Genomic DNA, 23,541 nt, shown 5'->3' on the forward strand with positions numbered 1-23,541 from the left:
CCACCATCTTTGCCCAAAGTGAGCTTTCTCAAGGCAGCATTCAAGAGTGACTGTCATTCCAGTGAGCAAGTGACATCACTTCCAAAGCCCAGTGTGTTAGCACTTCCCATCATGCCTAGGGAAGAAGGAGGAACTAGCAATGACTCTAAGACTCAGTGTTGATCTCACATCAATGACAAGGCAGAATGGAGCCAGCAAAGGGGAATGGCCCACAGGACAGAGTCCAGGAGAGCTGTGCCCAGGTTCCGGTTGTGCTTTGCAGTGGAGTCCAGAGGGAAGTGATAAGGTACCTGTTGACATGTGCACACAGAATCCAAATCTGAGCCCCCTGCTGACCCCTGGTGGCCAGGACTCAGTTCTGCCTTCCTGTTGCAGACTTGGCACACCTGTGCACCTGCCTTGAACACAGGACTCCAGTCCCCCAGGAGTCACATTATACTGACAGACACATGGTTCACTTGGCTGAGAGGCCATGGACTGAGGATGGAGGAAGCAAACAGTGCCAGCAGACATGTTTACCAGAGCATCTAGGCCACCTCCCAAGAGCTGGTGACAGACCAGAGACCCTTCACTACATAGAGTGTGTGACATCCCTCACCTGTCTGTGTACTTACCTCACAGGGGCTCTCTTACCTGAGCAGGAAAATCGGGCCTGGGTCAGCTTACCCCACCCTGGGGCCAACCCCAGACAGCACCATATATGACACCCCAAAGAGATAAAGACCATTAAAGGGAGGAAAGTTCCTGGTATTAACCCCAGGGTTAACTGTCGTGGATCAGGTCTTTACCATGGTAGTGAGTGTCATATGTCAGCTGAGAAGAAAACTACCTGCCTAAGCTTCTCAGTAAGTATGTCTCAGTTGGCTCCCATCTCCCACCCCTGACATGTGCTTGGGTTGGCTCCTGAACTGTGCGGCACTTCCTTACAGGCCAGGATGGAGCAAGAGAAAACTTGTTCATCAATGTAAGGTGTCCATTACCATAACTCAGCTGTGCAGGGCCAAGAGGAATAAGCAGCAACCAGGAGTGAGGGTCTAGGGACTGGAGGCAGCAACAAGCATGAAGCAATCCTTAGGCCCTAGTGACCTAGAGGTGGGCAGCTGAGAGGAGGAGACCCAGTGTACAGTCCTTGCTGTGGTCTCAGCTCCTCTCCTGTAACTCAGCTCCTTCCTCCTTTGCCACAATGAAGGGTGCAGCAGAGAGCCCCTGCCTCCATTCCACTGGGACTTCTGAGCCTCTGGTCTTCAGAGGTCTGGATCTCCAGCAAAGACAGGGTCAGAGCCTTTCCTGACCCTAGTGAGTGACAAGGTGGCGTGTGCAGTGTGACCAGCAGTGCCCGGCACACAAGTGCCATTTGAGGAAAGGCTCCGGAGTCATTTTTCTGTTTTCCTCATGTCTGCCCACCCTAACCACAGGCCCTTGGCATGAGGAGGACACTGCCCTACCTATCTCCATGTGTAAGACTGTTGGGGGAAAGATTGACCCACCAAGGACAAAGGGAGAATAAGACATAGGGGCCACCATAGGAAAAGTAACTGACCCAACCTAAGACCTCTGGGGACAGTAGACATTTTTCTCAGCTTTCTCAGGCCCAAGTTGAGAAGTGTCCAGGTTCTGAGTCTGGCCTTTCTGATCAATTTGGCAACCTCAGACCAGTACACAAGACTCCATAGGCTGCAGCCCCCTGCCTCCACTCCCATTCACTCATCCCAAAACCAGCTAGTGGCACTTGCTGTCCCAGTCCGGTGGCATATCCTACAGTACCTGTAAGTGCCTTGTGTCCTGCCAATAAAGTGTGAGCCTCCAGGGAAGTCTTATCCCCAGTCTGTGGCAGTGTTCACAGCTCCCCAAAACTCTGCCCACATGGCACAAGGAAGACACCTTCCCATCCCCATTAAAATGACTGTTGGCATGGGGTGTGACCTACCAAGAAGCAAAGGATAAAGAAAATTAGACCATGGTCTCCATGTGACAAGCAGCTGGACCCCTGCTGGCCTCTCCAGGATGCTCTTGAGAGCTGTTGACTCTCTTTCAGCTTTCTCACATCCCAGCTAAGATGTCCCCAGGTTTTGAGTCTGGCAACCTCAAGCCGGTTCTCAAGGCTGCGCTGGCTGGAGCTGCCTTCCTCACACTGCCTGGCCCTCATTGGGTAGCCACACAAGCCCCTTCAGTGGCCCTTGCTGCACAGGAATAGAGCCTATGGTGTCAGTCAGACCTTACTTAAATCCCGCTAGACAGACTTTCCACAGAGCCCCCAGGATGTCTCGTTCTGTTCTGACACTGTGTCCCCAGGCCTCTCAGAGCTCTGCCTGTGTGCCAAATCAGGCACACTGACTTCTCCGTCCTGAGATCACACACCCTGAGACAGGGTCCACTGGTTATCTGCCCACCGTGCTCGCAGTGCCCAGCCCAAAGTAACCCCGAGGTACAGCTGTGTGCATACTGATGCCACTCCCCAAGATAAGCACCTGAAGAGAGAGGAAAGGGCAGCAACGCCGAGGTTGACTTTCCCTGGACTTTTCTCACCCCTCGTAGAGGCTCTGTTTGAAGAGTAAACATAGCTACGTGGCTCAAAGCAGAGGACACAGGGCAGCTTTAAGCCCTTTATAAAGGACCAGGTCCTCCGTCTGTCTGTCGGATCCATCTGAGAGGATCTGTCCTGATTCTAGGTGTCTGACGCACGTGTTCCCAAAAGAGTCTGGGAGGCAGTGGAGCGGCCATGGGTCTGCTGGCTGGAGAGAACCTGTGGCCTGCGCTCATCTTCACGGCCATCTTCCTATTTCTGCTGGACCTGATGCACCGGCCCAAGTTCTGGAACTCCCGCTACCCTCCAGGCCCCATGGCACTCCCTGGGCTGGGAAACCTGCTTCAGCTGGACTTAGAGAACATGCCGTATACCATGTCCAAGGTGAGAGAGATGGTGCTGGAGTGCAGTAGAGGCCATGCTGCCCCTAAGCACACAGAGTGGTGCTGGAGACACAGGTAGACAGGAAGATGGCCCCCAAGAGGCAGAGGCTTATTGGGAAAACAAAGTGGGGAGGGGCTGTGTCTGCTATCATCTCTGGCTGCTGTGTGGTCTCAGGCCTGGCTGCCCATCTCAGGAACCTGACTCTCCTCTTGTGGGGGTGGGAGGTAGGAAGGGCTCCAAGGACCTTACAGGGTCACAGCTGAATGTCCACATCAACTGTGAGACCTTAGCTGAATTTAGAAGATATGGGCCCCCAGGCCACAAGATGTCATAGCACAGATGGAGCATGTAGGTCAGTGATAGAGAGTTTCCCAGCATGGGTTGGGACCAAGGTTCAATGAGTACCAGACAAATACACATACACATACATACAAAAACATACACACACACACAGAGGCAAAGATTTGTGTGTGGAGCTTTGATCTTCCACTCTGCAGGGACCTCTACTTGCTACATACTCTGCCCCTCTGTTTCAGCTTCGACAGCGCTATGGTGACGTGTTCAGCCTGCAGATGGCCTGGAGGCCTGTGGTTGTGATCAATGGACTGAAGGCCGTGCGGGAAGTGCTGGTGACCTGTGGAGAGGACACTTCTGACCGCCCTCTACTGCCCATCTATGATCACATGGGCTTTGGGCCCAAATCAAAAGGCAAAGAGCTAAAGAGGGGACAGAGCAGACAGAGTAGGGCTTGAGGAGCAGTGAGCAGATGTTCTGATGGAGGAGATGTGGTCAGGCAATGAAGGGACTCTCATGGAAATGGAGGGAGGAGCCTCCAGGGTGGCAGCGGGTTGTATCTGGTAGCTAAGACTGACCTCAGGGCGCTTTGGGAACTGAGGAGACAGCATGGCCAGATGTGCTTGGTCACACACAGATGTGTCTACAGGTGTGATTCTTGCACCTTATGGGCCTGAGTGGCGAGAGCAGCGGAGATTCTCTGTGTCCACCCTGCGTGACTTCGGCCTGGGCAGGAAGTCTCTGGAGCAGTGGGTGACAGAGGAGGCTGGCCACCTCTGTGACGCCTTCATCCAAGAGGCTGGTGGGTGATGGCTGAGGGATCGAGGTGTGGGCAGGGACTTATGAGCATGCATGACTTGCTCACATCTCTGTCCCCAGAACACCCCTTCAACCCCAGCACCCTGCTGAGTAAAGGTGTGAGCAATGTGATTGCGTCCCTCGTTTATGCCCGTCGCTATGACTATGAAGACCCTTTCTTCAACTGGATGCTCAAAACCCTGAAGGAAAGTTTTGGAGAGGACACTGGCTTCATTGCCGAGGTATGAGGCTCAGAGCAGGGGACGTGGCCACTTCCATGCTGAAAATCATTATCAAAGTAAGCAAGCATTCAGGGTGAATGAGGAGAGGGCCTTGTGTGATAGGCAAAGGCAGGGAGAGAGTCCTGGACCTTGACCAACCTGAGAGAGCTGGAGGGGACAAAGGTCAAGGGCTCTGGAAAAGTGTGAGCCTCTGCCCTCTGTCTCCAAGCAAACCACAGAAGCCTGTTAGGTTTGCAGGGTAGAACATGTCAGTGGGTGAAGGAGCCTCCCAAGAAAGGCCGGAGACCTGAGCTGGATCCTGGGACCCATGTGAAGCATAGAATTTCCTCTCTTCATTCTTGTCTGACCACCAATATGAGTGCATGGGATAGTGCTCACAGGCCGTGTTCACCTACACACATGAAATAATGGATTTTTTTTTTTGAGACAGGGTTTCTCTGGCAGAGAATAATTTCTTAATTAGAAATAAAAGCAACTAGAGCTCCTCTGTTTCTTTCCCAGGCTCTGAATGCATTTCCATTGTTCCTTCGAATCCCTGGGCTGCCTCAAAAAGTCTTACCTAAGATGACTTCCTTCATAGCCTCACTGGATACAATGTTGATCGAGCATAAGAAAACCTGGGACCCTGCCCAGCCTCCCCGAGATTTGACTGATGCCTTCCTGACAGAGATGGAGAAGGTGATTTGCTGCTCCAAAAAATGAGGCCCTGTGAGCTGTGAGGCCAGATGTGTGGGCCCCTGTGTATCATCATATTGACTCTGCACCTGGGCTGCCTGGGAACAATGGGGGGCCATTGTGGGACTTCCTCTCCCCACTGAGCCCACCCTTTCTGCCTGGCCCAGGCCAAGGGGAATCCTGAGAGCAGCTTCAATGAAAGGAACCTGCGCATAGTGGTGGCCGACCTGTTCATGGCGGGGATGGTGACCACGTCAACCACACTGTCCTGGGCCCTGCTGCTCATGATCCTGCACCCGGATGTGCAGCGTGAGCCTGGCTGGCTTGTGAGGGAGGGCGAGGGAAGAAAGATAGTCATACTTGAGAAACGAGTGGTTCCAGAGTTGGCTTGATCCACAGGTCCTCAGTCTAATGGGAATATTAACCCACCTATTCACCCAAAGTCCAAGGTCAAGGACAGCTGCCCCTTCACTGAGGGGTGCTGTCCATCCAGGTCGAGTCCAAAAGGAGATCGATGAAGTCATCGGGCAGGCACGGCATCCAGAGATGGCTGACCAGGCCCACATGCCCTACACCAATGCTGTGGTCCATGAGGTGCAACGCTTTGCGGACATCGTCCCATTGAATGTGGCACATATGACATCCCGTGATATTGAATTTCAAGGCTTCCGCATCCCCAAGGTAGGGATGGGCACCTTTGTCCCGGGATCTCTGTAGGCAAACAAGGGCAGAAAAACAAGACCAACATCCTGGATTTCCACCTGGTGACAGGACCAACCTGGTTGTGAGTACACTGCAGCCATTGCCCAAGAATCCCAGGGAAGAGGGATGCCCAAGGAAGTGAGCCTCAGGGATCTTAGGAAGCACAGCACACAGGGGGCATTTTCATTCAGGGCCTTCAATGGTACCAGAAAAGGTGGTGAGAAGCTCCCAGGTCGAGTGTGAGTGACAGGAGCCAGTGTGTGAGGTGGAGACTTCGAATGTGATCATGGTGGCCAGGGTCTCCACATCTCAGCCCCAGTCCATGTCCACACCATGTGTCTCCTGCCAGGGGACCACCCTCATCCCCAACCTGTCCTCCGTGCTGAAGGACGAGACTGTGTGGGAGAAGCCCCTCCAGTTCCATCCTGAACACTTCCTGGATGCCCAGGGCCACTTTGTGAAGCATGAGGCCTTCATGCCATTCTCAGCAGGTGCCTGTGGGGTGCCTGGCTCCCTCTGTCTACCCACGGTGCCAAGGAGGGTGGAGTGTGAATGAGGTCCCAGGCTGACAGAGCCCCTCTCCCACCCACAGGCCGCCGAGTATGCCTGGGGGAGCCCCTGGCCCGTATGGAGCTCTTCCTGTTCTTCACCTGCCTCCTGCAGCGCTTTAGCTTCTCGGTGCCCGAGGGACAGCCCCGGCCCAGTGATTATGGCAATATGAAGGATTTGCCAGTTACTCCAAAGCCCTACCAACTCTGTGCAGCCGTGCGCTAGCAGGGCCAGTAGCTCCCTCCTGCCCCCAGCTTGGGCTGATTCATGTTCAATAAATAAGTTCTATAGCCTCAACTCAGACTCCTGATCCAATCCCCATCCTAGTCTCAGCTGTGTTTCAGGTCAACAGTCTACAATCAGTCTTGCCTCTATCTCTGCCTCAGCCCATCCTAGGAAGAACCTCAATGAGAAGAGTCTATTAAGCCAAGAACAGCTCTGTCAGCATAGCACATGGAAGGATGTGGTAGGAAGACAGCAATTCAAGGCCAGTATGGTCTATATAGCCTGGACTACTTAATGAGACCCTTTCTCTATAAGATGGGTTGGGTGTTAATCACAAGGAGGTGATGAAGGGAAGGAGGAGGAGATGAAAGGGAGGAAAGTTGGAAGAGTAGAGATGAGGTAAGAATAAGAAGAGAGGTAGTTGTGCTGATGTTTAGTGATTGACCCTATATCAAAGGTAAAGACCTATCAATGATTACTGTGTTGTGTTGGAGGTTTGTCTGGTGCCTTGTATTGAAATTCTAAATACTAGCTCCCAAGATCTGGTTGCTACACAGAGGAGCACATTCTCACATATACCAAGATGTTGGGTAAACCTTGCTCCCCACTATATAGTAGGTTGGTTAATAAAAATAGCTAGAAGCCTGTGACTGGGCAGAAAGAAGTATGCTTCTCAGGCTTAGGATATGATGGGGGACAAGACAAGTTCTCTCTGAAGCATGATGGGACTCAAGTACTTGTCCTGGAATGTGCAGGACAGAAATCCACACGCTGAGGTCAATCTACTGCCCTGGCCATACTCATTGCCATACAAGGCAAATTCAGGCACTTTTCTGAACATATTTTGGGTTTTATTTTTCAGACATCACTAATATTAACCAGCCTTACTTTTCTGTGTGTGTGTGTGTTTGGAATTGATTCCAAGGCCTTTCACACAATCAGTGTTCACTCACTCAGAACTTTCTGGTGCACCACACTCCAGTGTGTATATGTGTGTATTTTATAGGAACATGAGTGTGATGTAGGCATGTGTATGGTGTGTAGGCATGTATATGATATGTAGGCATGTGTGTGGTATGATGTAGGTTTGTTGCATGGGCAGCAGGTTGTACAGACTCCTCTGCACGAACAGCTCTCGCTGGTTCCACATGTCCATCAGCCTCCTGTGGTCCAGCACACGCCCCAGCATCTACCTCTTCAACACAATAGGAAGTCTCCCTACCAAAGCACCTGGAACACTTTCTTGGGGGATCTCTCATCACTGTACAACCTGTCAAGTGTGTCCAAGTCTCAGCTTGTTCTCCTAAGTAGCCTGAGGAGTGTTGAAGCTCAGATCACCGGTGTACAGCTGCTCAGTGGCTGTGGACTGTTGGAATCATGGCCCTCCTTTCTCAGAAGGGACTCTTGGCTCTTCCAAGTCAAATTCTCTCTGGGACCTGACTGACAGTCTGCTGTTGTACTTTGATTCTCTTTCCTTTTCATTTCTGTCTTTGACAATTTTCAAAATAGTTGAAATAAAAACGTTTACAAATTCTGCATTTATTTCCATAACAATTAGCACCATCTCAAGCGCTGGTTCTGTGGTTGTGATTCCATAGGTCACATCCTTTCAGAACTAACCACAGTCTCACTGTGGCCTCACACTTTGAGAGCCACAATAACCATCCAGGGATGAAAGCTTCACCAACACTAACCAACCTCCACCATCTTTGCCCAAAGTGAGCTTTCTCAAGGCAGCATTCAAGAGTGACTGTCATTCCAGTGAGCAAGTGACATCACTTCCCAAGCCCAGTGTGTTAGCACTTCCCATCATGCCTAGGGAAGAAGGAGGAACTAGCAATGACTCTAAGACTCAGTGTTGATCTCACATCAATGACAAGGCAGAATGGAGCCAGCAAAGGGGAATGGCCCACAGGACAGAGTCCAGGAGAGCTGTGCCCAGGTTCCGGTTGTGCTTTGCAGTGGAGTCCAGAGGGAAGTGATAAGGTACCTGTTGACATGTGCACACAGAATCCAAATCTGAGCCCCCTGCTGACCCCTGGTGGCCAGGACTCAGTTCTGCCTTCCTGTTGCAGACTTGGCACACCTGTGCACCTGCCTTGAACACAGGACCCCAGTCCCCAAGGAGTCACATTATCCTGACAGACACATGGTTCACTTGGCTGAGAGGCCATGGACTGAGGATGGAGGAAGCAAACAGTGCCAGCAGACATGTTTACCAGAGCATCCAGGCCACCTCCCAAGAGCTGGTGACAGACCAGAGACCCTTCACTACATAGAGTGTATGACATCCCTCACCTGTCCATGCACTTACCTCACAGGGGCTCTCTTACCTGAAGCAGGAAAATCGGGCCTGGGTCAGTTTACCCCACCCTGGGGCCAACCCCAGACAGCACCATATATGACACCCCAAAGAGATAAAGACCATTAAAGGGAGGAAAGTTCCTGGTATTAACCCCAGGGTTAACTGTCGTGGATCAGGTCTTTACCATGGTAGTGAGTGTCATATGTCAGCTGAGAAGAAAACTATCTGCCTAAGCTTTTCAGTAAGTATGTCTCAGTTGGCTCCCATCTCCCACCCCTGACATGTGCTTGGGTTGGCTCCTGAACTGTGCGGCACTTCCTTACAGGCCAGGATGGAGCAAGAGAAAACTTGTTCATCAATGTAAGGTGTCCATTACCATAACTCAGCTGTGCAGGGCCAAGAGGAATAAGCAGCAACCAGGAGTGAGGGTCTAGGGACTGGAGGCAGCAACAAGCATGAAGCAATCCTTAGGCCCTAGTGACCTAGAGGTGGGCAGCTGAGAGGAGGAGACCCAGTGTACAGTCCTTGCTGTGGTCTCAGCTCCTCTCCTGTAACTCAGCTCCTTCCTCCTTTGCCACAATGAAGGGTGCAGCAGAGAGCCCCTGCCTCCATTCCACTGGGACTTCTGAGCCTCTGGTCTTCAGAGGTCTGGATCTCCAGCAAAGACAGGGTCAGAGCCTTTCCTGACCCTAGTGAGTGACAAGGTGGCGTGTGCAGTGTGACCAGCAGTGCCCAGCACACAAGTGCCATTTGAGGAAAGGCTCCGGAGTCATTTTTCTGTTTTCCTCATGTCTGCCCACCCTAACCACAGGCCCTGGCATGAGGAGGACACTGCCCTACCTATCCCCATGTGGAAGACTGTTGGGGGAAAGATTGACCCACTAAGGACAAAGGGAGAATAAGACATAGGGGCCACCATAGGAAAAGTAACTGACCCAACCTAAGACCTCTGGGGACAGTAGACATTTTTCTCAGCTTTCTCAGGCCCAAGCTAAGAAGTGTCCAGGTTCTGATTCTAGCCTTCCTGATGAATTTGGCAACCTCAGACTAGTACACAAGACTCCACAGGCTGCAGCCCTCTGCCTCTACTCCCCCTCACTCGCCCCAAAACCAGTTAGTGGCACTTGCTGTCCCAGTCCGGTGGCATATCCTACAGTACCTGTGAATGCCTTGTGTCCTGCCAATAAAGTGTGAGCCTCCAGGGAAGTCTTATCCCAAGTCTATGGCAGTGTTCACAGCTCCTCAAAACTCTGCCCCCGTGGCACGATGAAGACACCTTCCCATCCCCATTAAAATGACTGTTGGCATGGGGTGTGACCCACCAAGAAGCAAAGGATAAAGAAAATTAGACCATGGTCTCCATGTGACAAGCAGCTGGACCCCTGCTGGCCTCCCCAGGATGCTCTTGAGAGCTGTTGACTCTCTTTCAGCTTTCTCACATCCCAGCTAAGATGTCCCCAGGTTTTGAGTCTGGCAACCTCAAGCCGGTTCTCAAGGCTGCGCTGGCTGGAGCTGCCTTCCTCACACTGCCTGGCCCTCATTGGGTAGCCACACAAGCCCCTTCAGTGGCCCTTGCTGCACAGGGATAGAGCCTATGGTGTCAGTCAGACCTTACTTAAATCCCACTAGGCAGGCATTCCACAGAGCCCCCAGGATGTCTCGTTCTGTTCTGACACTGTGTCCCCAGGCCTCTCAGAGCTCTGCCTGTGTGCCAAATCAGGCACACTGACTTCTCTGCCCTGAGATCACATACCGTGAGACAGGGTCCACTGGTTATCTGCCCACCGTGCTCGCAGTGCCCAGCCCAAAGTAACCCCTAGGTACAGCTATGTGCATACTGATGCCACTCCCCTGGATAGGCACCTGAGGAGAGAGGAAAGGGCAGCAACGCCGAGGTTGACTTTCCCTGGACTTTTCTCACCCCTCATAGAGGCTCTGTTTGAAGAGTAAACACAGCTACATGGCTCAAGGCAGGGGACACAGGGCAGCTTTAAGCCCTTTATAAAGGACCAGGTCCTCCGTCTGTCTGTCGGATCCATCTGAGAGGATCTGTCCTGATTCTAGGTGTCTGAGGCAGGTGTTCCCAAAAGAATTTGGGAGGCAGTGGAGCGGCCATGGGTCTGCTGGCTGGAGAGAACCTGTGGCCTGCGCTCATCTTCACGGCCATCTTCCTATTTCTGCTGGACCTGATGCACCGGCCCAAGTTCTGGACCTCCCGCTACCCTCCAGGCCCCATGCCACTCCCTGTGCTGGGAAACCTGCTTCAGCTGGACTTAGAGAACATGCCGTATACCATGTCCAAGGTGAGAGAGATGGTGCTGGAGTGCGGTAGAGGCCATGCTGCCCCTAAGCACACAGAGTGGTTCTGGAGACACAAGTAGACCGGAAGATGGCCCCCAAGAGGTAGAAGGCTTATTGGCAAAACAAAGTGGGGAGGCTCTGTGTCTGCTATCATCTCTGGCTGCTGTGTGGTCTCAGGCCTGGCTGCCCATCTCAGGAACCTGACTCTCCTCTTGTGGGGGTTGGGGTAGGAAGGGCTCCAAGGACCTTACAGGGTCACAGCTGAATGTCCACATCAACTGTGAGACCTTAGCTGAATATAGAAGATATGGGCCCCCAGGCCACAAGATGTCATAGCACAGACAGGGCATGTAGGTCAGTGATAAAGAGTTGCCCAGCATGGGTTGGGACCAAGGTTCAATGAGTACCAGACAAATACACATACACATACATACAAAAACATACACACACACAGAGGCAGAGATTTGTGTGGGGAGCTTTGATCTTCCACTCTGCTGGGACCTCTACTTCCTACATACTCTGCCCTCTGTTTCAGCTTCGACAGCGCTATGGTGATGTGTTTAGCCTGCAGTTGGCCTGGAAGCCCATGGTTGTGATCAATGGACTGAAGGCTGTGCGGGAAGTGCTGGTGACCTGTGGAGAGGACACTTCTGACCGCCCTCTACTGCCCATCTATAATCACCTGGGCTATGGGCCCAAATCAAAAGGCAAAGAGCTAAAGAGGGGACAGGGCAGACAGAGTAGGGCTTTTGTAGCAGTGAGCAGATGTTCTGATGGAGGAGCGGTGGTCAGGCAATGAAGGGACTCTCATGGAAATGGAGGGAAGATCCGGGTGCAGGATCATGAGCAGCTGGTTGTATCTGGTAGCTAGGACTGACCTCAGGGCACTTTGGAAACTGAGGAGACAGCATGGCCAGGTGTCCTTGGTCACACACAGATGTGTCTATAGGTGTGATTCTTGCACCTTATGGGCCCGAGTGGCGAGAGCAGCGGAGATTCTCTGTGTCCACCCTGCGTGACTTCGGCCTGGGCAGGAAGTCTCTGGAGCAGTGGGTGACGAAGGAGGCTGGCCACCTCTGTGATGCCTTCATCCAGGAGGCTGGTGGGTGATGGCTGAGAGGTTGAGGTGTGGGCAGGGACTTATGAGCATGCATGACTTGCTTACATCTCTGTCCCCAGAACACCACTTCAACCCCAGCACCCTGCTGAGTAAAGCTGTGAGCAATGTGATCGCGTCCCTCGTTTATGCCCGTCGCTATGACTATGAAGACCCTTTCTTCAACTGGATGCTCAAAACCCTGAAGGAAAGTTTTGGAGAGGACACTGGCTTCATTGCCAAGGTATGAGGCTCAGGACAGTGGATGTGGCCACTTCCATGCTGAAAATCCTTATCAAAGTAAGCAAGCATTCAGGGTGAATGAGGAGAGGGCCTTGTGTGATAGGCAAAGGCAGGGAGAGAGTCCTGGACCTTGACCAACCTGAGAGAGCTGGAGGGGACAAAGGTCAAGGGCTCTGGAAAAGTGTGAGCCTCTGCCCTCTGTCTCCAAGCAAACCACAGAAGCCTGTTAGGTTTGCAGGGTAGAACATGTCAGTGGGTGAAGGAGCCTCCCAAGAAAGGCCGGAGACCTGAGCTGGATCCTGGGACCCATGTGAAGCATAGAATTTCCTCTCTTCATTGTTGTCTGACCACCAACATGAGTGCATGGGATAGTGCTCACAGGCTGTGTTCACCTACATACATGAAATAATGGATTTTATTGTTTTGTTCTGTTTTTGTTTGTTTGTTTGTTTGTTTTTTGAAACAGGGTTTCTCCGGCAGAGAATAAGTTCTTAATTAGAAATAAAAGCAACTAGAGCTCTTCTGTCTCTTTTCCAGGTGCTGAATGCATTCTCATGGCTCCTTCGAATCCCTGGGCTGCCTCAAAAAGTCTTACCTAAGGTGACTTCCTTCATAGCCTCACTGGATACAATGTTGATCAAGCATAAGAAAACCTGGGACCCTGCCCAGCCTCCCCGAGATTTGACTGATGCCTTCCTGACAGAGATGGAGAAGGTGAGGAACACCCAGAAAGGTTGCACCGGAGCACTTGAGATGAAGTGTTCTGTGAGTTGTGATACCAGGAGTGTGGGTTTTATGTAGCACCCATGATCCCAAACTCTGGGACGCACGGATACAATGTTAAATAGTTTGGGTGCTTACTCTTTACCACTGAGCCTTCCTTCCCTGCCTGGCCCAGGCCAAGGGGAATCCTGAGAGCAGCTTCAATGAAAGGAACCTACGCATGGTGGTGGCCATCCTGTTCATGGCGGGGATCGTGACCACGTCAACCACACTGTCCTGGGCCCTGCTGCTCATGATCCTGCACCCGGATGTGCAGCGTGAGCCTGGCTGGCTTGTGAGGGAGGGCGAGGGAAGAAAGATAGACATACCTGAGAAACTAGTTGCTCCAGCGTTGGCTTGACCCACATGCCCTCAGTCTGAATAGAGTATTAACCCACCTATTCACCCAGTAGTGCAAGGTCAAGGACAGCTGCCCCTTCACTGAGGGGTGCTGTCCATCCAGGTCGAGTCCAAAAGGAGATCGATGAAGTCATCGGGCAGGCACGGCATCCAGAGATGGCTGACCAGGCCCACATGCCCTACACCAATGCTGTGGTCCATGAGGTGCAGCGCTTTGCAGACATTGTCCCAATGAATGTGGCACATATGACATCCCGTGATATTGAATTTCAAGGCTTCCGCATCCCCAAGGTAGGGATGGGCACCTTTGTCCCAGGATCTCTGTAGGCAAACAAGGGCAGCAAAGAACAAGAACAACATCCTGGATTTCCACATGGTGACAGGACCAAGCTGGTTGTGAGTACACTGAAGCCATTGCCCAAGAATCCCAGGGAAGAGGGATGCCCAAGGAAGTGAGCCTCAGGGATCTTAGGAAGCACAGCACACAGGGGGCTTTTTCATTCAGGGCCTTCAATGGTACCAGAAAAGGTGGTGAGAAGCTCTGGGGTTGAGGGTGAGTGACAGGAGCCAGTGTGTGAGGTGGAGACTTCAAATGTGATCATGGTGGCCAGGGTCTCCACATCTCAGCCCCAGTCCATGTCCACACCATGTGTCTCCTGCCAGGGGACCACCCTCATCCCCAACCTGTCCTCCGTGCTGAAGGACGAGACTGTGTGGGAGAAGCCCCTCCAGTTCCATCCTGAACACTTCCTGGATGCCCAGGGCCACTTTGTGAAACATGAGGCCTTCATGCCATTCTCAGCAGGTGCCTGGCTCCTTGTCTCTTCCCAGGGTGCCGTGGAGGGTGGAGTGTGAATGAGGTCACAGACTGACTGAGTCCCTCTCCCACCCACAGGCCGCCGAGTATGCCTGGGGGAGCCCCTGGCCCGCATGGAGCTCTTCCTGTTCTTCACCTGCCTCCTGCAGCGCTTTAGCTTCTCGGTGCCTGAGGGACAGCCCCAGCCCAGTGATTATGGCATCTTCACATTGCCAGTTACTCCAAAGCCCTACCAACTCTGTGCAGTTGTGCGCTAACAGGGCCAGTAGCTCCCTCCTGCCCGCAGCTTGGGCTGATTCATGTTCAATAAACAAGTTCTATAGCCCCAACTCAGATTCCTGGTCCAATCCCCATCCTTGTCTCAGCTGTGTCCGAGGTCAACAGTCTACAATCAGTCTTTTCCCTCCCTCTGCCTCAGGCCAACCTATGAGGAACCTTAATGAGAAGAATCTATTGAGCCAAGAACAGCTCTGTCAGCATAGCACATGGAAGGATGAGGCAGGAAGACTGCAATTCAAGGCCAGCATGGTCTTTATAGCCTAGACTACTTAATGAGACCCTTTCTCTAAAAGATGGGTTGGGTGGTACTCACAAGGAGGTGATGAAGGGAAGGAGGAGGGAATGAAGGAGAGGAAAGATGGAAGAGTAGAGACAAGGTAAGAAGAGAGGTAGTTGTGTCGATGTTTAGTGATTGGCCTTATATCAAAGGTAAAGACCTATCAATGATTACTGTGTTGTATTGGAGGTTTGTTGGTGCCTTGTATTGAAATGATAAATACTAGTCCCCAAGATCTGTTTGCTCCACAGAGGAGCACATTCTCACATATACCAAGATGTTGGGTAAACCTTGCTCCCCACTATATAGTAGGTTGGTTAATAAAAATAACTAATAGCCTGTAACTGGGCAGAAGAGAAGTATGCTTCTCAGGCTTGGGGTATGATGGGGGACAAGACAAGGTCTCACTCAGGCATGATGGGACTCAAGTACTTGTCCTGGAATGTGCAGGAAGAAATCCACACGCTGTGTTCACTCTACTTTCCTGGCCACACTCCTTGCTATACAAGGTAAATTCAGGCATTTGTCTGAACATATTTTGGGTTTTATTTTTGTCAGACATCACTAATATTAACCAGCCTTACTTTTGTGTGTGTGTGTGTGTATGTGTTGGAAATTGATCCCAAGGCCTTACACACACTCAGTGTTCACTCAGAACCTTCTGTTGTAACACACTCCAGTGTGTGTTTGTTGATGTGTGTATTATATAGGAACACGTGTGTGATGTAGGCATGTGTATGGTGTGTAGGCATGTATATGATATGAAGGCATGTGTGTGGTATGATGTAGGTTTGTTGCATGTGCAGCAGGTTGTACAGACTCCTCTGTAGGAGCAGCTCTCTCGGGTTCCACGTGTCCATCAGCCTGGTGTGGTCCAGCATACACCCCAGCATGAACAACTTCAACACAACAGCAAGTCACACTACCAAAGCCCCTGGAAAACTTTCCTGGGGGGTTTCTCCTCACTGAACCACCTGTCAAGTGTGTCCAATGTCTCAGCTTCTTCTCCTAATTAGCCTGAGGAGTGTTGAAGCTCATATCACCCACGCACAGCTGCTCAGTGGCTGTGGACTGTTGGGATCATGGCCCTCCTTTCTCAGAAGGGACTCTTGGCTCTTCCAAGTCAATTTCTCTCTGTGACCTGACTGACATTCTGCTGTTGTACTTTGATTCTCTTTCCCTTTCATTTCTGTCCTTTGACTATTTTCTCATTGTTGACCTTGGAGTTTAAATCAAAATGTTTACAAATTCTGCATTTCTTTCCAAAACAATTAGCACCATCTCAAGTGTTGGTTTTATGGTTTGTGATTCCATAGGTCACATCCTATCAGAACTAGCCACAGTCTCACTGTGGCCTCACACCATGAGAGCCGCAGTAACCATCCGGGGATGAAAGCTTCACCAACCCTAACCAACCTCCATCTTCTTTTGCCCAAACTGAGTTTTCTGAAGGCAGCATTCAAGAGTGACTGTCATCCCAGTGAGCAAGTGACATCACTTCCCAAGCCCACTGTGTTAGCACTTCCCATCATGCCTAAGGAAGAAGGAGGAACTAGCAATGGCTCCATGACTCAGTGTTGATCTCACATCAATGACAAGGCAGAATGGAGCCAGCAAAGGGTAATGGCCCACAGGACAGAGTCCAGGAGAGCTGTGCCCAGGTTCCAGTTGAGGGACAACTGCAAGGTTGCAGTGGAGTCCAGAGGAGAGTGATAAGGTACCTGTTGACATGTGCACACAGAATCAAAAAATCTGAGCCCACTGTTGACCCCTGGCGACCAGGGACTCAGTTCCAAATTCCTGTTGCAGACCTGGCATACCTGTGTACCTTCCCTGAACACAGGACCCCAGTCCATGTAACACACCATGTGTCTCCTGCCAGGGGACGATGCTCATCCCCAACCTGTCCTCTGTGCTGAAGGACGAGACTGTGTGGGAGAAGCCCCTCCAGTTCCATCCTGAACACTTCCTGGACGCCCAGGGCCACTCTGTGAAGCATGCCATTCTCAGCAGGTTACTGTGGGGTGCCTGGCTTCCCTCCCCTTCCCAGAATGCCTTGAATTGTGGGGCCTGATCCCTGGGTGACTGAGGCCCTCTCCCACCCACAGGCTGCTGAACATGCCTGGGGGAGCCCCTAGCCCGCATGGAGCTCTTCCTGTTCTTCACCTGCCTCCTGCAGCGCTTTTGATTCTCAGTGCCAGATGGACAGCCCTGGCCCAGCGACCATGGCATCTTTATGTTTCTGGTACCCCTTTGCCCTACTAGCTCTGTGCATTCACTTGCCTACAGAAATCAAGTTCTAGTGGCCTCAAGCTAAGGCTGATCTACACAGAATAAACCTGTTTTTGTGGCTGCCATTTGTTTTCCCTTTCAAACTCTCATCTCTGTAGTAGAAGATTTGGTTTCTTTAAAAGCTCAGTCATTTACATAAATATGTTTTTGTTTTAATCCCAATGTGGGATATGGGGCTGCCTGAGTTTGTCCAAAGCTGATAATTGCCTCTTGGGCCTCGGAGAGGAGCTTGATATTTGCCAGCTGGGGTTCGTGGACTTTCTAGGACTATGGGAAAGTGTAAATAGCAGAGCCAAGAGAGGAGTGGGCTCAGAGGACCCTGACAGGACGAAGGAGGCTGCTGCTGTGTTTGCTGTTTGCTGCATTTGCTGGTTAAGTTGACTGTAGGATATCCTGACTATGAGATTGTTGCCCCCAAGAGCCCAAGGACCCTAACAAACTGGAAATAGTCCAAGGAGGTCTATGTCCCCCGTCCCTTCTAACCTTCTTTCTCTCCTACCTAGGGTTGGGGGGAGTTGTAAGGGAGATGGAGGCTTAAAGAACCCCTAATAAAGTAGAGTTTTAACACATCCCCTTTCTTCATCCAGTCCTCAGAGAACTGTCCACAATCACCCCTTCCCTTCCACCTGATCCTTCCTTAGTGGACACCTTGAATGTTATGAGAAAGGGGAACTTCAGCCATTTACAGTGGCCCAGGAACCTGAGTTTCAGCACTTGGGAGTCTGAGATAACAGAATAGAAGGTTTGGGGCTAGCCTGGGCTATAAAGCAAGGTTAAGGACTGCTGGAGTACATAATAAGGAGAGATGATCTCACAAACACAAAACAAAGGGAAAAAAATGTAAAACCAAATAAGGAAGGCACTGTTGTTCAGGAGTGATGGCCTGAACACGACCCCACACCACCCATATAGACCCATCAGTGTCGACAAACTGCAGGCAGAGGGCAGGAATCGGTTGGTCTCAGGGACACAAATAACTGGGCTTGGGGGGTCCCATAGACACGGGGCACCCACACGGCTGACCCCAGTCTCCACACCCTCCACGTCAGACTCACACATACAGAGCCACTTGCCTAACCCCTGTTGTGGTATCAAAGGTTCCACATGGCCTCATCCCAGCAGAGCAGAGACGCTGCTATTGGCATGTTTCAGCCTCTCAGGCAAGGTCTCCCACTGCCTGATGGGATTCAAGCACTTGACCTGGAATGTGCAGGACAGAACTCCCCAAGCTGAGGTCACTCTACTGCCCTGGCCATGCTCCTCACCATACAAAGCCTCACTAACATTTGTAGAGGAATTTTTTCTTCTTCTTTTTTTATTTTATTTTTTATTTTATTATTATTATTATTATTTATCAGTTACATTTTATTATGTAGAGGAATTTTAATCCAGGAACATGTCTATTCTGGCAAGGGATCCTATCCAAAGACCTAGGTCTGTGGGATCCGGCTGAATACAGACCTGCCCTTGGTACTCAACTTTAATCCCTCTGGCTGGAATACAGACATACCTTCAGTACACGCCTTTAATCCCAAACATTGACCTGAAATTGGAGGGTAGAAAGGGTTGCATCAGACACTGATTTGGCAGGATGAGTCAGAAAGAGGATATGCCCAACAGACAGACAGACAGAGAGACAGACAGACAAACGGAGAGCTTAAGAGCAGCGCAGAGAAAACGTTAGGCGTTTAGAATGGGCAGCACAGTGGAGGGGTGTGCCGTACAGGAGAACAGTAGAGTTCAGGGTTGTAGAACTTCTGGTGTCATCGGCAAAACTCAGTTCTGTGCAGTTCAGCTGAGCGTGGCTGAGTCCATGCATCGGCTGGTGAAGTTCAGAGGCAGTTTTTCCAAACAGAGCAATTCAGTCAGGAACCGAGAGAAGCCAATTTGAGTCAGTCAGCTTGGAGAGGAGTTTAGAGCCAGAACAGCTGAGTTGAACCACCAGCCAGAGTTCAGAAAGAACTAGAAAGGGCGAGTTAATTCAGCAGTAAGTCTCCGAGGCTATAACACTCTTGGCCTAGGTTGGCAGGCAGAGCCTGGAAGCTGAAGCCTTCAAGGTCTGGGCTTGCAGAAAATTAGGCTGTACAAAAGCTAGAAGCTTCCAGGCCTAGGTCTAGGGATAGTTAGACGTACTCTGGGCTCACCCCAAGCCATGTATTACTAAAACTTGGTTTTGACTCTCATCTCACCCCCTCCCACCCCAAATCTGAGGAAATAAAAACATTTACGAATATTTGCCAGCCTGACCGATTTATTTCTCATGGTGCTGGGAACTGATCGCAGGGCCTTATGCACTCAGCCAGCACACTCCAGGGCGCCTCCCCCAGCGCGTCCTCTCCATTTGCAGCATACAGCTCAGTGGTACAAGTCATTCCCAGTGCTCGGCCCCCTGCAGCGCCTCCCCAGACCCCTTCATCTGCTGACATGAAGCCCTGCACCCCACAACAGCAGCTGTCCTCGCTCTCCTCTGCACAACTCTGGCGCCCATCCTTCTGCCTCAGTTTCTGTGAGCTGACAGAGTGCGCTCACGCACTGTCTCTCTGTGACTGACTTAAGTCGTCAAGCCTCCTTCGTGTCCAGCAGGCATCACACTGGCTCTCTAAAGCCCAACTGTGGGAATGAACCCTGCTCGGCCAGAGCTCGCTCGCCTTTCCCTGGTTTCAATTACAGTGATCACCACGGTCCAAAGCAGTCCATGGAAACTTCCAGAAACGAGCCATTTGCAGATCTTGAGCTGTGCACTGTTTGAGGGAGTCTCACTAAAGCTCCTGTCTTCTTCCCCGTCGCACTCATGCTGGGGACACGAGGGGGGTCCTTGAGCCACTTGTTCATGCTACTAGGGACATGGAGGAGTCTGAGTTACTGGGCCTGCCTCTGTAGTGTCTCAGTCCTCGTGTTCAGGGCAGAAGGTGACGAGGTCCTCACGCTGTGTCACAGTGCGCACGGTGCTCCTTCTCCTTAGTCCAGCTCATCTGCAGGCCTTGTGTCACCCTGAGGCATGTCACGTAGGATTGTGAGGGCACGGTGAGATAGCTGAGAGATAGTTCCATCTGAAGAACTTTCACGGGTCTTTTGTTTGTGATAATTGTCACTAGTTATCAACATTAATCTCTTACCTTGCCTGAGTTATAACAGACACCTCAGGTGTGTATACATCTTTACAAACACTAGAGCCTGGGGAGATGGCTCAGATGATCGCCATTACTGAGCATCCAAGTTCCATCTCCTACACCCGCACTGGAGGTTCATGGGCACAAGACCACAGTGCCAGTGTATCCAACATCCTTTTCTGGCCTCGGGGGCACTGGGCACACACGTCTGGCGGTCATACACAATTTAAACTAAGATACATGAGGAATAAGCTTCCCCCCCCCCCGCGCTGCCCAGGGACGGGTCCATACGACATTGTTTTTTATTCCCAGCGTAACTTAAAGGGAAAACTTTCACAATGTCCAGAGCCCTTGATGTCCTGCAGATGAAGGAGGAGGATGTCCTCAAATTCCTCACCACAGGGACCCACTTAGATGGCACCAACCTTGACTTTCAGATGGAGCAATACATCTACAAAAGGAAGAGTGATGGTATCTACATCATAAATCTGAAGAGGACCTGGGAGACGCTGTTGGCTTGCTGCTCGGGCTATTGTTGCCATTGAGGACCCTGCCGATGTCAGCGTCATCTCCTCCAGGAACACTGGCCAGAGAGCTCTGCTGAAGTTTGCCGCTGCCACTGGAGCCACTCCAATTGCTGGCCGCTTCACACCCGGGACCTTCACTAACCAGATCCAAGTGGCCTTCAGGGAACCATGGCTTCTGGTGGTGACTGATCCCAGGGCTGACCACCAGCCCCTCACAGAGGCCTCTTAGGTCAACCTGCCCACCATTGCTCTGTGCAACAGATTCCCCTCTGCGCTATGTGGACATTGCCATCCTGTACAACAAGGGCACTCACCCAGGGGGTCTGATGTGGCGGATGCTGCCCGGGAAGTGCTCCACATGCGTGGCACTATCTCCCGTGAGCCCCCGTGGGAGGTTATGCCCGATCTTTACTTCTGCAGAGACCCGGAGGAGACTGAGAAGGAGGAGCAGGCTGCTGCTGAGAAGGCCGTGACCAACAAGGAATTCCAGGGTGAATGGACTGTGCCAGCTGCTGAGTTCACTGCTGCTCAGCCCGAGGTGGCAGCCTGGCCTGAGGGTGTGCAGGCGCCCCCAGTGCCCATCCAGCAGTTCCCTCCTGAGGACTGGAGTGCTCAGCCAGCCGCTGAGGGCTGGTCAGCAGCTCCCACGGCACAGGCTGCCGAGTGGGTTGGGGCCACCACAGAGTGGTCCTGAGCTCTGCAGACACCTGAGCAAAGGGGGAGAAGGTGGAAGGAAAATAAAGTTCCTGAAAGCTGTCAGAAAACAAAACAAAACAAAACAAAAACGAGGAATAAAATCCTTTGTCAATGTGACAGTCTAGGGTCCCCTGAGTGGGGAGTCTCAGTTGAAAGAAGTCTGGATCATATTGACCTGTGGGCATTCGTTTGGGGGTTATCTTTTCTTTTTTAATTTTTAAAGATTTATTTATTTTTATGTGCATTGCTGGTTTGCCTGCATTTATGTCTGTGTGAGGGTGCCAGGTTTCCTAGAACTGGAGTTACAGACAGGTGTAAGCTGCTATGTGGGTGCTGGGAATTGAACCTGGGTCTTCTAGAAGATAGCCAGTGCTCTTAACCAGTGGGCTATCTCTCCAGTCCCATTTGGAGTTGCTTTTTTAAAAGATCTATTTCTTTAATATTTGTACAGTATTCTGACTGAATGTGTGCCTGCAAGCCAGAAGAGGGCACCAGATCTCATATAGATGGTTATGAGCTACCATATGGTTGATGGGAATTGAACTCAGGGCCATTAGGAAGAAATAGCCAGTGTTCTTACCCTCTGAGCCATCTCTCCAGCCCTGTCTTAATTGTTAGCTGGCATATGAAGGCCCAATCAACTCTAGGTGGTGTCGTTCCCTGGGCAGGGGCTCCTGGGCTGTAGAAGAAAACTAGCTACACGTAAGCCTGGGAGCAGCCAGCCAGCAGCATCCTCCATGGTTCCAGCCTCAGCTTCTGCCCTGGTTTTCCTCAGAGATGAACCATGACCTGGAAGTGTAAGCTGGAATCAACCCTTTCCTCCCAAGAGTCACTTTTGGTCCAGGTGTTTGCACCACAGCAAGAGAAAGCAGACACTTGTGTCTTCCATTTGACTTGCTTCAATTTCTGCATTCCTTTCATCTTCACCATAATCCCTCCTCCTTGCCTTTTCCACACTTTTTGATATTCTCAGTGTTCTTCTTTGCTTCTCTTTTCATTTTTGTCCATTTTTTAAATGTTTCTCATTATTTACCTTGGGGACTAAGTCAGCATCCTTTAAGGCTCATTATTAGGGTGTGTACATGTTGGGGACATGCGCACAGCCCATGTAGAGGTCAGAGGACAGCTCCTGGGATTCAGTCCTCATCTTCCTCCGTGCTGAGCCCGGGTCCTCCCATCTGCCTCTGCCACACTGCACTCTCCAGGATCGCTCCCAGGGGTCCCCAAGGCCTCGCACCTGCAAAATCCTCACATGAACAACAACTCTCACTCTCTGGTTCACAGAGAGAGCGTTTCCTCTCCGTCCCTTCCCCGCCAGACTTTTCTTGCCACCGTTGGCACATTACACATCTTCTCGTGAACACAGCTTTGTAATTGGTGTCTGTGCACTGATGCGCTCAGGCATCTGGGCAAAAGCAGAGGGGTCACAACCCTGACGCCTGCCGACACTTTAACGCACTGTGTTGTTACCTGCCCTGTGCTCTTCTCGTGGTTTTGAGGTAACTGGCTTGTACCGTTTCATTTCAGCCTGGAGAACCCCCTCTACCGCGCCTTGTAAGGCAAGTCCTCTGCTAACGATTTCCTTCAACTTTTATCTGGAGATGTTCTAATTTCTGCTTAATTCCTGAAGGATGATTTTTTTTTTTTCTTCACAAGGAAAATTTGGATGACATTCTTCAGGATGTGCGTGTCTTATCCTGTTGCCTTCCACTGTCCATGGTCTCTGATAGGAAGTCAACTCTTTATTTCTGCATGGTTCCCGTGTGTGTAAAGGATGAATGCTTTTCTATACTGCTTTTTAGATGCTCTCTGCAGTTCCCTCTGTCTTCAGTGTCCCCAAGAATCATCTGTGGCCCACTGTAAGCTCTGACCCCTCCGGGAGCACAACTAAGTTTAAGTCCCAGTGGGCTTGGAGAGATTTCAAGGCTCTGACCCAGTTCCTGTCAGGCTGAGGCCTCTTTCTCAGAGATCCCCTGCTTCTTTAAAGTGCCTGTCCCCCCTCCTTCTAAGAGTGTCCCCAACACTACTGGGAGCGGATCCGCCTCCTCAGAGTTGCTCCTCCTCCTTCTCCTCCCCTTCCTCC

The 23,541-nt window shown here is 51.3% G+C and overlaps 2 protein-coding genes and 1 long non-coding RNA gene across 4 annotated transcripts; 2 read left to right on the forward strand and 1 right to left on the reverse strand.

Annotated features, from left to right (window-relative positions):
• The first annotated feature begins 2,586 nt into the window (after positions 1-2,586).
• Positions 2,587-6,465, forward strand: LOC132655789 (cytochrome P450 2D26-like). The gene is made up of 9 exons (XM_060388971.1): positions 2,587-2,908; positions 3,445-3,616; positions 3,852-4,004; positions 4,082-4,242; positions 4,744-4,920; positions 5,085-5,226; positions 5,411-5,598; positions 5,969-6,110; positions 6,212-6,465. The coding sequence occupies exons 1-9, from the start codon at positions 2,720-2,722 to the stop codon at positions 6,391-6,393; spliced, it is 1,506 nt and encodes a 501-aa protein (XP_060244954.1). The 5' UTR covers positions 2,587-2,719; the 3' UTR covers positions 6,394-6,465.
• A 4,197-nt stretch (positions 6,466-10,662) lies between these two features.
• On the forward strand, positions 10,663-14,612 carry LOC110552092 (cytochrome P450 2D26-like). Of its 2 annotated transcripts, XM_060388972.1 has the most exons (9): positions 10,663-11,001; positions 11,535-11,706; positions 11,949-12,101; positions 12,179-12,339; positions 12,876-13,052; positions 13,237-13,378; positions 13,564-13,751; positions 14,124-14,265; positions 14,356-14,612. In XM_060388972.1, the coding sequence occupies exons 1-9, from the start codon at positions 10,813-10,815 to the stop codon at positions 14,532-14,534; spliced, it is 1,503 nt and encodes a 500-aa protein (XP_060244955.1). In that variant the 5' UTR covers positions 10,663-10,812; the 3' UTR covers positions 14,535-14,612. The 2 variants fall into 2 exon arrangements, with proteins under 2 accessions (XP_060244955.1, XP_060244957.1); XM_060388974.1 differs by lacking the exon at positions 11,949-12,101 and having other exon boundaries at positions 10,664-11,001.
• Positions 14,613-19,358: 4,746 nt separating this feature from the next.
• LOC132655783 (uncharacterized) lies at positions 19,359-23,440 on the reverse strand. Its single transcript, XR_009593626.1, has 2 exons — positions 22,039-23,440; positions 19,359-21,469 (listed from the first exon to the last, which is right to left on the reverse strand). It is a non-coding gene; the product is annotated as an uncharacterized LOC132655783 (long non-coding RNA).
• Positions 23,441-23,541: the final 101 nt, after the last annotated feature.

Source organism: Meriones unguiculatus, chromosome 8 (assembly GCF_030254825.1).
Source record: "Meriones unguiculatus strain TT.TT164.6M chromosome 8, Bangor_MerUng_6.1, whole genome shotgun sequence".
Taxonomy (NCBI): Eukaryota; Metazoa; Chordata; class Mammalia; order Rodentia; family Muridae; genus Meriones; species Meriones unguiculatus.

What these genes read in the sequence shown, in the direction of transcription:
- LOC132655789 (XM_060388971.1), top strand. Translation starts at nt 2,720, where the DNA reads ATGGGTCTGCTGGCTGGAGAGAACCTGTGGCCTGCGCTCATCTTCACG. An exon ending in TGCCGTATACCATGTCCAAG is followed by an intron (nt 2,909 to 3,444) that starts GTGAGAGAGATG and finishes CCTCTGTTTCAG; the next exon opens with CTTCGACAGCGCTATGGTGA. An exon ending in CCTGCACCCGGATGTGCAGC is followed by an intron (nt 5,227 to 5,410) that starts GTGAGCCTGGCT and finishes CTGTCCATCCAG; the next exon opens with GTCGAGTCCAAAAGGAGATC.
- LOC110552092 (XM_060388972.1), top strand. Translation starts at nt 10,813, where the DNA reads ATGGGTCTGCTGGCTGGAGAGAACCTGTGGCCTGCGCTCATCTTCACG. An exon ending in CTATGGGCCCAAATCAAAAG is followed by an intron (nt 11,707 to 11,948) that starts GCAAAGAGCTAA and finishes ATGTGTCTATAG; the next exon opens with GTGTGATTCTTGCACCTTAT. An exon ending in AAGGCTTCCGCATCCCCAAG is followed by an intron (nt 13,752 to 14,123) that starts GTAGGGATGGGC and finishes GTCTCCTGCCAG; the next exon opens with GGGACCACCCTCATCCCCAA.